This window comes from Leopardus geoffroyi, chromosome B4 (assembly GCF_018350155.1).
Source record: "Leopardus geoffroyi isolate Oge1 chromosome B4, O.geoffroyi_Oge1_pat1.0, whole genome shotgun sequence".
NCBI classification, from domain to species: domain Eukaryota; kingdom Metazoa; phylum Chordata; class Mammalia; order Carnivora; family Felidae; genus Leopardus; species Leopardus geoffroyi.
In genome coordinates, this window is record NC_059341.1 from 86376795 (window position 1) to 86391377 (window position 14583).

A 14583-nucleotide genomic window follows, 5' to 3' on the forward strand; every position below is an offset into this window, starting at 1 on the left:
AGAACACATGGAAGGAAATAATATAAAATTTCATAGGACTTCATGCAATATTCTATGTACAGTAAGAATTATGAGGGAAAAATATCCATGAACAGAAACATATTTTAGCACCGTTTAGAAATGGTCATATTGTTTATTAGTTGCCTAAGACAGGTATGAACCTTCAATTTACAGATTGAATTTTCCTGACTGGTTAAGAGAAATACATATATTTTAAGATACAGTATCAATTACATATCCACATTTCAAAACTTCCATTGAGGTTAAACTATTACAACATTTAATTGAGTATAACAAATTGGAAAAATGTTAGAATCACTTTAAATGTTCTATAGTTCGATGGGGTGCCTGGGTGGCTCAGTCAGTTAGGTATCCGACTCTTGACTTTGGCTGAAGTCACGATCTCACAGTTTGAGTTCAAACCCCACATTGGGCTCCCCACTGTCAGCTTGGAACTCTGTCTCCCTCTCTCTCTGCCCTTTCCTGCTTGCTTTCTATCTCTGTCTCAAAAAGAAAAGTAAACTTAAATATATATATATATATATATATATATATATATATATATATATATATCCATCCATCCATCCATCCATATCCGGGCACCTGGGTCGCTCAATCATTTAAGCATCTGACTTTGGTTCAGGTCATAATCTCATGGTTCATGGGTTCAAGCCCCACATCAAGCCTCTGTGCTGACAGCTCAGAGCTTGGGGCCTGCTTCGGATTCTGTGTCTCCCTCTCTCTCTGCCCCTACTGTGCTCATGCTCTGTTTCTCTCTGTCTCTCAAAAATGAATAAATGTTTTAAAATATTAAAAATTATTAAAAATATATAAATAAATGTTCTATAATTAGATTTCACTGAAATAATTCTGTGAAACTAAATAAATTTTTTAAATAATATGTATATATTTTATTATTTGTTTTAATTTAAATCCAAGTTACTTAACATATAGTGTTATAATGATTTCAGTAATGGAATTTAATGATTCATCACTTACAAATAACACCCAGTGCTCATCCCAAGTGCCCTCCTCAATGCCCACCACCCATGTAGCCCATCCCCACACCCAACACCCCTCCAGCAACCCTCAGTTTGTTCTCTGTATGTAACAGTCTCTTACGGTTTGTTTCCCTGTCTGTTTTTATCTTACTTTTGCTTCCTTTCCCCTATGTTCATCTGTTTCATTTCTTGAATTCCCCATATGAATGAAATCATATATTTGTCTTTCTCTGACTTATTTCACTTAGCATAATACACTCTAGTTCCATCCACGTTGTTGCAAATGGCAAGATTTCATTCTTTTTGATCCCTGAGTAGTATTCCATCGTGTGTGTGTGTCTGTGTGTGTGTGTGTGTGTGTGTGTGTGTGAATGGATAAAGAAGATGTGGTGTATGTGTGAGTCTATATAGACACACACATACACCACATCTTCTTTATCCAATAGACACACACATACACCACATCTTCTTTATCCATTCATCAGTTGATGGACATTTGGGCTCTTTCCATACTTTGGCTATTGTCAATAGTGCTGCTATAAACATTGGGATGCATGTGTCCCTTCAAATCTTGAATCAGCACTCCTGTATCCTTTGGATAAATACCTAGTAGTGCAATTACTGGGTTGTATGGTAGTTCTATTTTGAAACTAAGTAAACTTTTAAGCTTTAGGGGAAAAGGAGGTATTTAGTAGATATCAACTACTTTTTAGTGTGAGATAGTATTAATAGGTTTTTGAGATAGTGTTAATAGTATTAATAATAGTACTTTATGAGATAGTATTATAGATACTATAAAGACTATTATAAATATATTTTATAGATCTTATTAATACTTTAGTATTTTATGAGATAGTATTAATAGATTTTATTTTTTATGAAATATATTTAATAGGAATTGAATTTTTTCTATTATATCAGAATGTCTCAGACTGCAAGCAGGGAAAAATCCAATGTCCATTGGTAAACTAACCAGCACTGAAGTTTTATGATGTTATATCACAAGAAGTCTGGTTTGGTTAATTTATTGGCTCTTTGGTCTAATCAATGGCTTAAATGTCTGTCTCATCTTCAAGAACACTTTACAGTCAAAAGATGACTATGGAACCTCGAGGCATCACATTCTCATGAAAACATACAGAGGCATTTTATTGCTTTATTGCTTTATAAGACTAAAGACATCCTTTCCCAGAAGCCCTCAGAAAAATTTACCCTATATAAATTGCCCCCAGATGCTCATGTTTAAGCCAGTATTTGGTGATGGGAATGGTCCTATCATGATTGGCTTACAGTACTTACGATTCATTCCCCAAGCATTAAGGCCTGGGGTGTCACAGAAGAGATTAATTATAAAACAAAATCAGGATTCTTTAGGAGAGATTAATTATAAAACAAAATCAGGATTCTTTTAGGAAGAATGAAGGGCATAGACAACCAGAAGTTTCTGCAATATAGTCTTATTTTTTCTGTCTTCTTAAAAATTATTCCAAAGATCAGGGATTATAAAGTATACATTTGCATAATGTAATATTAAATGTAAATTTTTATTTTGAATAAATGAGCATCATACATGTAAAAGAAATGTGATCTCTGCTCCCAGGAAAAATGATATTTGTGCGAGGCATGCTCTAGAACAGGTAGGTGTAGCAGAGGGCTTGAGCAATCCTTCAAAGTTATCACTCTGCAACTCAGTTTCCTTATATATAAAATGGGAATGAAGAAATCATGCCAACTTTTAGAGAGATTTTAAGGATTCAATGTGATTTTATATGTGAAGAGTTTAGAAACATGCCAAGTCCTAGGGGCGCCTGGGTGGCGCAGTCGGTTAAGCGTCCGACTTCAGCCAGGTCACGATCTCGCAGCCCGTGAGTTCGAGCACCGCGTCAGGCTCTGGGCTGATGGCTCAGAGCCTGGAGCCTGTTTCCGATTCTGTGTCTCCCTCTCTCTCTGCCCCTCCCCCATTCATGCTCTGTCTCTCTCTGTCCCAAAAATAAATAAACGTTGAAAAAAAAAATTAAAAAAAAAAAAAAAAAAAGAAAAGAAACATGCCAAGTCCTCAAGAAAGGTTTTTGTTTTTGTTTTTGTTTTTTTACGGAGCCATTGTGCCAGCAGCCTTAAACAAGTGAAAATGGTTTTCCTGGTTGGGAAGAATGTAACCTGTAAACACCAAGGAAGTGTTCGGCATTTCTGCCAGTGCTCACAGAGAATGTTCGTTTCAAACACTTTGATTTGTAGTAAAAGGTTTTGAGGTCAGTTTGTTCACTCTCGCACCCCTCTCCCATGCAGAGTGACCATTCCTTTAAACAGCTGTAATGATGCCAGGTTGGTACGTTCATCCGTTGAAATGGTGAGATATCTGTCTGAGGAGGTGACATATGCACGGAGACCTGAATGTGAGAAAAAAGAAGCCATTTATATATAAAGGGGAGAACATTTCATACAGAGGGAACAGCAAATGCAAAGATGAGTTCGTAGACCATGTCACCCTCCAGTACCCTCTGTCCCTGTTATGCATCAAAATACACCTAGCATATTAACCACCCCTTTCTTGATTTCTACAGCTACTCAAACCATTCGTTCAAAACCCTCATATACTTAAAAATCTAAAATACTAGTTGAATGCTGAATGAATATACTATGAGTGCCTTCGGCCGACATAAAAATTCATCTTTTGTAACAGCCTGAATGAGCTCTAGTAAATCAAACCGGCGCAATTATCATTGAGCAACATGCTAACTGACGATGATTTACCGGCATAACATTTATATCTCCATCCTTTGTAAAGGTAAATGCGATAGCTGCTTCCTAATCATTAGGGACTCTCCCCTCATGTTTTTCACTGACCTTAAGTGAAGTGAGATCACTTGGAGAAAGAAAGCAGGGGAATTTTCAATTCCAACTTCAGTGCAGGGATAAATGTCAGGCAAACAAGTAGTTAATGAGGAGGCTCCCACCCTCTGTCCCAATTAAAATAGCAACAGTTTTCTAATTCAAAAAATCTCTTTGAAAAATCTTTCAAATTTAGAAAGTCCCTGTCAGTAAGAAAAATACTACAGTAGTAAACACAGATAAATTTCTGTAATTGCAAACAACTTTCTCCCAGCCCTGCACTAGTGCTTTTTATCATTTGATTTGACAGGATACCACATATACAAATTTGAAATAAAGCAAATGAAAAATAAATTATAGCAGTTTATCATCTCTTCTGTTAGTGTTTATGCTATGCATAAAATTTTTATATAGCTCAAATTGATAGTCAATTCCAATTCATGGTTTTAGATTGATCAAATATATTTTATGAAATGTTCATTACATAACATATTCTCTACATTTTCTCACAGCATTTATCATGTACTCATGCCATATACCAAAGAAATAAAACAAACACTATGAGTTCATGTTTACAGAACAGAATAACAATGCACAAAAGAATAGACCAGCTCCTGTATACGTAGGTCATACATTTTAAAAATATTTACCGAAAAAAAAATCAGTTGTTTAAATATAACTACATGCAAAACTCAAAATTAGAAGAGATATACTATAGTAGTTGTATTCAGAATCCCCAAGACAACTTTCAGGTTTGATGATTCACTAGAAAAGTTCACAGGACCCAACAATGTCTTTTTCATGGCTATGATTTGTTATAACGAAAGGATGCCAAACAAAGTCAGGAATGGCAAAAGCCCATGGGTCAAAGTCCAGAAGAAACTAGGTGCAAACTTCCAAAAGTCCTCTCCTAATGGAATCACAGAAGATAAGCTGAATCCAGCAACTAATTGTGACACAGGTGAAGCGTTGTCTACCAGGAAGATCACTGGAGACTCGAAGCTTATGGTTTCTATTGGGTTGCTGGTCACATGGGCATTCTCTGTCGCGCATCACCTAAAGATCCACACTCGGGGTAGGAAAACAGATGTTTGGCGTAAACTACATCGTGAAACAGTTCAAGCACAGTGAGCCACCTCACCAGCTAGGGAATGGTGGGAACACGTCTGAAATCCAAGTTCCCAGGTGCCAGCCTTGCAGGCAGGGCTTTCTAAGGATGGCAGTCTCATACATGATATGTTAATTCTTTTCTGCACAGTAGTAAAAGGTGTAAGTTTTATAATCAGATGACGTGGGGCTCATATCACATTCTACCACTTATATTGATGTGTCCTTAGACAAGTTATCTAAACATTTTGCATGTATCAGTTTGATCAACTCTTACATTACTGTAATTATCAATTGCCATGAATATCACATGCAATAATTCGTGTACAATTCTTAACACACTGCCTGCAAAGAGTAATAATTCAATAAATGTTGATGAATAATAATAGTATATGTGGTGACTAATGTCACAGAGCTTCAAATAGAATATATGAACAAGATTCAAACAAATAAAATAGAGAGTAAATAAGTGTTGCGGTATGTGTGTGTGGGGGGGAGGGGTGACGAACTATAAGTGCAACAGTTCTAAGAATGGGCAAACATTGTCTGTAATTTGTAAGAACCCACAAAAACTTCCTTGCCAGAGTATTCTTTTGCTAAGTGTTATGGAGCCATAGTCATTAAAAGACAGAAGTAGCTGACAGAAGTAGCTTTCAGAAAACAAAGAAGGTGAAATATGGGTGACAACATTGTGATCTTCATACTGCTCTCTGAGAAAATCCTCCTTTACAGCATCACAGCTACCATGAAAGTGACTACTATACTTGACTCTAAAAATTCTGAGATAGTTCGGAAAGCTGGATCAGAAGAAATTAGTGGGTAGATCAGGCTGGTTTGGATACAGTCTGATACTTTCTTGGATTTTTTGGAAGTAAGACAATATTAATAATTCTCACACATCACTTTTTTTAACTACTTGCGAAATAAAACACAGCATTTGGATGAGTAATACCTTTGCTCTACTTAGATATGGGCTCAGATACAACTCTCAGCAGGTAGAGAATTTTTTTGACATAACTAATGATTAAACATCATGATTACTTAAAAACATATGCTGAGTAAAAACTTCCACACTGATCGAATTAATAGATAAATGAATGAATGGGTTCAGAATATAATTAGGCCTATGATTCATCAACAAAGGATAACTGCGAGGCTAGTGCATGTTTTAACAAAAATTACATGTGATGAGAATTTATTTTCTTAAAACTTTATCTTTCTTGTTAATACAATGAACCAAGCTGTTTGTAGGTTGGAGAAAGAGGTATTGAGTGGCATTGTGTTTTACGTCTAATTTTAGATGCCCCCTCAAGCTAATATTAAGCATTTAAAGATTCTTTACAAAATAAGTATAGTTTGTCCTGTATCATAATTTTAATTAGATCCACAACTGTTACAAATGGAAATACTTTATGACATTTGATAAGCATTTAATATGAAGAGGTAAGGAGCTTTGATTATTTCTAAATAAATCAACTTAAAAAGTATATATTTTTAATATATTTTTTATAGATTTCTTTTTGCTAGGAAAAGATTATAGATGAATTATGTAAGTATATTCCTTATAGATTATTTTAAGGATTATCACTTAACTAAAGTGTATGATTTACAGAAAAATCATTTGTTAAAATCACAACTCTTCATTGCATCTTGACTGATACTATGGTAGAAACTATAAAGGCCCCTTCCAAAAAAAAAAAATGTTAACACCTCTAAATATTTCCTTTATTGGCTACTCTTTTTTTTAATTTTGTTATTGTTTATTATTTTTGAGAGAGAGAAGCGGGGGGGTGGGGGCTGAGAGCAAGCAGGGAAGGGGCAGAGACAGCGGGAGACACCGAATTGGAAGAGGGCTCCAGGCTCTGAGCGTTCAGGACAGGGCCCGACGCGGGGGCTCAAACTCACAGGCCATGAGATCATGACCTGAGCTGTAGTTGGCGGCCCAACCAACTGAGCCACCCAGGCGCCCCTTTATTGGCTACTCTTAATCAGTCACAGTTGTGGGGGGGGATGAAAGCCTTTATGTCGTTATCCTAAACTATAGACATAATTATTTACAATGCATTGCAAATTAAGTTGTGATTCATAGCCTCTGTTCAAATTTTAATTTATACCGTTTAGGCAAATACATTTGTAAAATGTAATTAGCCCTTGTGTTAGTTATCCAGGCATCACATAGAAAATGGCATATATAATTTCAACGATACTGAGAAAATTGTTTTTAGTCCAAGTAATTGATAAATGCCTTTGAATAGTCTGGTATTTAATCAAAGCACTCATCACAGTTCTTAAAATAACTTGTTGTTAATTTCCTCTGGACTATAATGCATTGATGTTTATAGCTGTGCGTTTATTATTTTATGTTTGGTGTATGTCAACTGGTTTTATACTAGAAGCTCAAGAAATATTGCATTGAACTGATTTGAGTTAAAGTGAAGTGAATTGGTTAAGTAATTTTAAGAAAAGGAATATACACTTAAGTTCAATACTTAATCAAAGCTAATCAATTCAGTTCTCACAAAGGCTATCTGAATTTAGCTATGTGCTTTTTAATGAAAATGCTCATTTCCTAAATCATATGAGTTTTTACCATCTTAGTGGTAGAAATCTATTCTTTTCACATTATCTTGTACAATTTTCATTGATTTCTCCCCCAACTCTGTTGTTTTTATAGAGCTATCTTTCATATGGCCCTTTTTAGTTTTGCTTTGTTTGGTATTAAATGCAAAATGTGATATTCTGTTTTTGAGTTCTTTTTGTAAAATAATGTGTTTTTACCAATACCATTTCAGAAGATGTGTGGAGTAATATTAGGCCATGAAGTTTTTATTTCAACTTATAGTTAAGGAATAAAAATAATAACTATAGTTGTATGAAAGAATAAGGCTTATTGACAAATCAATCTGAACATATTTCAAATACTATCCACGTAAAAATTCTCAAATGCAGTACAATAGCACTTAGCAAATTTTTAAGTTATAGTATTAACTAAAAATCATTAATTATTTTCTAGGCTAAATATTGGACTGAGAATTCTGACCTAATGTAGTATTTTTTTTCCTCAAAGCAATGGCCCTTGTTATAGATGAAATATGATTTTTAGTTAAGAAGGAAATGTCAAATCAAACCATTTACATGTTGACAGGTCTCATAAAATCGTATAAACTTTCACGGAATCTAAGATGACCTCAATTGTTAGGTTGTACCATTATTTTATGAGATACTGCTAAAAAAATTGCTGTGATTAAAATAAAACAGCTCTTAATATTTAGAGCCTTTATTTTATAACTACCAAAAGAGCTTTTCTAGATGTAAACAGATGATTTTAATCACTCTTGCACATTTTATATACACACACACACACACACACATGCATTAGGAAGTGTACATTAAATAAATTGAGTAAGGCATTTCTAAAACTTCTTCCCATTCAGTATATGGCTCTCCTAAATTAGTTTTTGAGTCAGCGTTCTCAGTGTTTGTGTTTCACACGTAAGCTTGTTCTCTTTGCCAGTGAGGCAGCATATCTTACTAGAGAGATCTGCCATTTTCTCTGGTAATTTCATCTCAGCTGCTCTACCTATTCAGTATGTTTTGATGCTGGTACTTTCTTGACATTATCAGAATGTGTCAACAGGAGAATATTTCAGACAATAATCAGGATTCATATTCATATTACTTCTTCAAGTGGTCCTTAATATGGTTTGATTGCAATTTGAAATATATGAAATATGAAGAATTGCCATTGTCCAACCAAGCCACAGAATTAACCAAATTCAAGCATGCATAGGCTGTGATAGCTACTTTGCTACCTATGACCACCACCTGTCAAACAGGGATTGTTAAGAGACCTCTAGTGTGAGACATCCTCATTTCTAACATAATAAAATATGAAAACAATTGGTATCTTAGAATCAAAAGAAATTTTTCAAAAAAAGGATTTATAAAGAAAATCATACTGTGGTATCATAAAACAATTTTGAGCTCTAATTAAGAGGATATATATGTGTGTGCCCATAGAATATATTATTCTAGAAAATAAAATGATAACAAACAAGTGATTTCTATAATCTCTAGATTGTTACATAAATTTGTTTGCATTTATTAAATATTGGGTAGTATAACTATGTCCTGTTGAAAAACTTTTGCATCAAAAGTTGAATGATTATGGTCGTAAACTGTATGTTAAACACTTAGAATTTATTATTTTATGTGCTGTCATATATATGGTTAAAGAAAACAGTCGATCTGATTAGGAAGTATTGAAAAGTCTTCATTATATTCTATGTGAACTAATATTTTTGTTTGATCATTAAAACGTGCTTTCAAAATTAACAAATGTTAAAAAATAAACTGTAAGTAAATGACCCAGCAATTGAATATTTCTTCATTTCCTCTCTACCTCAGGTCCCATAAGTAGTGTTCTGGTGAATAAATATGGTAGCCGACCAGTAGTGATGATAGGAGGTTTATTATGCTGCTTGGGAATGGTCACAGCCTCTTTTAGTACCAACGTAATAGAGCTCTACCTCACTGTGGGATTCATTACCGGTAAGTCGTTTTGTTTTCTGCTTATTTTCTTCTTAACACTTCCATTGTTTGCAAAGCTCTGTAAGAAGCATAAACAATAGAACATTTACATTGTTTTACTTGAGTTTATGTCTTATAGCAGATGCTATCTTAAAGTATTTTCATCGAGTACAATGAAATACTAGCGTGGAATGGCCAATCAAACTTATTTCAAGAAATGGAAGAAACAAAATATTAGACACATTAGGTGCTATGATATCAATGTCAAAAAGAAAACCATTTTCATTTAATTTTACCATTTCACCATTTGCTCATCAGCCAGTTAAGATGGGGTATTATGGACATAAACTTTCTGGCATATAAATAGCTTCATTTTTTTAAGTTATTTTTCATTACTTACCACTATTTAGAGTATCTGACTTATGACTCATTATAGGTTAAAAAATGATGCCAAAATATATTTTCTGCATGCACTGATTTAGCTCTAACAATAGAATTATTTTTATTTGTGTTCTGGTTAGTGGTAGGGCTCTGTATTAGGGTCCCTTCTTTTCCTTACAAAAGATTCCAATTGCTTAAAGGCTCTGTAAGGCACATTTGCTGCTAATATTTTTAAATTTTATACTGTCACTTGATTACAGTTGTTCCTCATGTGTAATGTCTGTTGACCTAAACTGACCTAAATATGTACATTTGGAAAACACTACTTTTATTAGCCTTAACAATAAATTGCATTAAGCAAATCTACACGCAAAGTTTTAAGGAAAATTGGATTCAGTGTATAAAGAAATTGAATCTTTTCCTTATGCTCACAGCAAAACAGTAAGTGTATTTCTCTTTTTATAGTAATTTTAGATCAGTCTAACCCTGCAGTGGCATATCATTTGATGAAAAAAAAATAAGATGTAGTAAAGCCTATAGTAATAGTGATGTTAAAATCTTTCTCTTTACAGCCTATCCACAACACTCTACCTTTTTGATGTGATAAAATACTTTTTGACATTGTAAATGAGAATCTTCTATCTAAGAATTGTCATAGTGCAGGGAACACCTTTTTTGTTTTGTGCAGAAATACCGTATATTGCATTTGACCATAGAAGTCAGGCTGGGCCCACAAATAGATGTAATATGGAAACGATCATTTTGATATTACTGTCCCACAAATGTCAACAGCATTATATGCTATTCTGACTTCAATTCCATTTATTTTGAGTCTTGAAGACTTTGGTGCTTCTGGAGTCAACCCTTAAATGCACCTTTGAGAGATTTATCTTAAGGCGTTATCAGCCAATACTTTTTGATAGACAATCTAGTTTTAATCCTGACTTAGCACATATTAGCTGATCATGGGTAAATTAGCCTCTTTCTATCTTTTTGTCTTTAGAATATGGAAAATGATAGCTCTTTCCTTTTGGAGTTGTTGGGATGATGCATGCAAAAAATGAATACTCAGTACCTTACAGAGTGCCCAGAATTTCATTACTTTTAAATAAATATTTGCAGATAATTACCATCATAATGTCATTATATAACATCTTAAGAGTTCTAGAACTTACTTGACTTTGGCAAAACCCTCATTTGTTATTGTTGAGGGGATTGGAACTCAAGAAGTCTAAGTGTTTTGCCCAATAATGCATATAGGTGGGGCGCCTGGGTGGCTCAGTAGGTTAAGTGTCTGACTTCGGCTCAAGTCATGATCTCACAGTTTGTGAGTCCAAGCCCCGTCGGGCTTTGTGCTGACAGTGTGGAGCCTGCTTGGGGTTCTCACTCTCTCCCTTTCTCTCTGCTCCTCCCATGCCTGTGCTCTGTCTCTCTCAAAATAAAAAAACAAAACTTAAAAAAAAAAAATAAAAATAACAAAAGTGTTCACATAAGTTGCACTCTTGCCCACAAGGTAGCAATCTATTGTATATGTGTGTATATAAATATAATGCATATAAAAATATATGTTAGATAAATGGAGAGAGAATTAACCTATCTGTGGAATTACATGATTTTAAGTAAGAACTAATAATTCTGTCCTAATTTCAACCTATTCTATGAATATGGAAACATCAGAAGTTCTTGGGTTTAATTTTGTGCTTTTACATGAAAGCAATATGAAGCTGTCATACATGTCAAATGTCCAGTTATGAGAACCTCTTTGTTGATGTGCAATTCTGTGATAATAATTGTCATCAAAAATTACCACCTGCTGTTGTACTTTGGGTCCTGACTTACCCACGTGAATATACCTTTTAAGGAGTGATTTCTTTTGTGAGTGACATAATGTGTTTGTGTTTTTCTTCCTTTTTGTCTTTCTTTTTAGGTTTAGGTTTAGCATTCAACCTGCAACCTGCCCTAACAATCATTGGCAAATACTTCTACAAGAAACGACCCATGGCTAATGGCCTCGCCATGGCAGGAAGTCCTGTTTTCTTAAGCACATTGGCTCCTTTCAATCAGTACCTTTTTAATACTTTTGGTTGGAAAGGAAGCTTTTTGATTTTAGGAGGCTTATTGTTGAATGCTTGTGTGGCTGGGTCCCTCATGAGACCCGTTGAACCCAAACAAGCTACGAAGAAGTCTAAAAATAAGATTGGCGTAAGAGAGAATGACCCAGATGTGAAGAAAAGCCATAGGAAGAAATCAAGATGGGAAAGAGTTAATAAGTATTTAGATTTCTCCCTTTTTAAGCATAGGGGATTTCTGATATACTTATCTGGAAATGTCATTATGTTTCTAGGGTTTTTTGCCCCCATTATATTCTTGGCTCCATATGCCAAAGACAAGGGAATTGATGAGTATTCTGCAGCTTTCTTGCTGTCTATTATGGCTTTTGTTGATATGTTTGCTAGACCTTGTGGAGGAATCATTGCAAACTCCAAATTTATCCGACCCCGAATCCAGTACTTCTTCAGTTTTGCAGTCATGTTCAACGGAGTGTGTCATCTCCTGTGCCCGTTGGCAGAGGACTACACAAGCCTGGTGTTGTATGCTGTGTTTTTTGGTCTCGGATTTGGGAGTGTTAGCAGTGTCCTCTTTGAAACGCTCATGGACCTGGTTGGCCCTCAGAGGTTTTCCAGCGCTGTGGGACTCGTCACAGTGGTGGAGTGTTGCCCTGTTCTTCTTGGCCCTCCTCTTGCTGGTAAGAATCATTCTCATCCAGAGGAGCAGAGAGCATAAAAGGAATACCCACTAGCCAGGACCTTCTTTGGAATGTATGATATAATGTGGCTTATAACAATAAACATGAATAGCCTACAAGGCTGTGGGTGTGTTAACTTTAGGGTTTATTATACATGTATTTTTAAATTGCATAAATAGTTGATTTTAGACATAAATTTGCTACAGAGCCTGGACCTATGAACTTAAGAATTTAAGTTAGACTGGGACGCCTGGGTGGCTCAGTCGGTTAAGCATCTGACTTCGCCTCAGGTCATGATCTCACAGTCCGTGAGTTCAAGCCCCATGTCGGGTTATGTGCTGACAGCTCAGAGCCTGGAGCCTGTTTCAGATTCTGTGTCTCCCTCTCTCTCTTACTCTCCCCCGTTCATGCTCTGTCTCTCTCTGTCTCAATAAATAAACGTTTAAAGAAAAATAAAAAAAAAAGAATTTAAGTTAGACTGATAATTAGTAACATAATCTTCAGGTTTTTATGCATATCTGTTTTTTTGTGCTTATAAAAATGTATCATAATAAAATTCCACCTTTTATTTATCATTGATGAACAAATTTCTGTTTATATTAAAAAGAGTCAAAAATTTAAAATAATGCTATCAAAAGGTCAGGATCTCTTTTCTTATTGGAGTACATTGGTTATATTACTATGTTACGTGCCTAAGGATAGCATACTTTTATAATATTGCTGACAGAAAAATATGAATATATATACATATGTGTGTATATATATATACATATATACATGTATATATATTTGTATATATATATATATATACAGGAAGGAAAAGAAATTCATTTTGAACAGATACTTACATTTCACACTTATAAACTATAAGGATTACTTTTAGATTTTTAAGATCTGAAATATTTCAGTCATGCCTATGAAAGTATCTGTGCTAGGGGCACCTGAGTGGCTCAGTCGGTTAAACATCTGACTTCGGTTCAGGTCATGATCTCACGGTTCACGAGTTCAAGCCCTGTGTTGGGCTCTGCACTGACAGCTCAGAGCCTGGAGCCTGCTTCGGATTCTGTGTTGCCCTCTCTCTCTGCCCCTCCCCACCCTCTCTCAAAAGTAGATAAACATTAAAAACAATTTTAAAAAAGAAAGTATCTGTGCTAAATTGCACACTAAGGAGACTAAAACAAATGTATAAGTGCATTTTTGAAGTTAAGACTTTGTTTAATCTTAGACTTTCATGTTGTAAACATTATGTGGGCCAGTCTTTTCTAGTAACCACTGGAAACCATTGTTTTGCTTAATACTAAACTTAGGTATTCAGTTAGACTCTTGGCCTGACACCCAGTGGTCACAGTAACTGCCAGGTTCAATGTAAAGTTTTCCATGTATGTAAGTCAGTCTTTAAACTGTTTCCTACATGACATTTAGGTATAATTTTTTTAATACCAGTATAATTTACATACATTGTTACATTAGTTTCAGGTATACAATATAGTGACAAGGAATCATTTTGAATTGGGAAAATTTGTATTTAATTTGTTGATCTTAAGGTATCATTGACCTTTTGCCTTGCTTTTCCACTTGGCCGGGAATGAGTGGTACAGCTATTGACTTTTTCTGTCTACCAGGGAGGGCTGTCCTCTCCTGTCTAGCACAGATGTTTTGGGTGGTATACCTTTTAATATGTATATACTGTGGCACCAAAGCAATTTTCAAAAAGAATGAAAGCTAGTCTTATTTATCAGCCAAATGATTTTGCTGCATAAGACAAATACAATTGACCTATCTTTTCCTACAGAATTAGTTTTACCAAATGGGTTTTAGAAGCCTATTCACGAGCAGCAGAATTCTTAGTATTAACAGAGAAAATTGTATTTCACCAGCCATGGTGGGAATAAAAAAAAAAAAAGAAGTCAGGTCAACAGACATGGTAGGTAGGCTGTAAGAATGAAAATGAAGGAATATGATTTGATTATTTCTACCTGTGCTGAGAAC

General features: G+C 34.9%; 1 protein-coding gene across 6 annotated transcripts in view; it reads left to right on the forward strand.

Annotated features, from left to right (window-relative positions):
* Positions 1–14583, forward strand: part of SLC16A7 (solute carrier family 16 member 7) — a 194058-nt gene that overhangs the window by 169326 nt on the left and 10149 nt on the right. For all 6 annotated transcript variants that reach the window (XM_045465430.1, XM_045465428.1, XM_045465429.1 and 3 more), the window contains 2 exons: positions 9345–9488; positions 11776–12594. In XM_045465430.1, coding sequence (XP_045321386.1) covers positions 9345–9488; positions 11776–12594 — 963 coding nt within the window. The remainder of the gene's footprint in view (positions 1–9344; positions 9489–11775; positions 12595–14583) is intronic.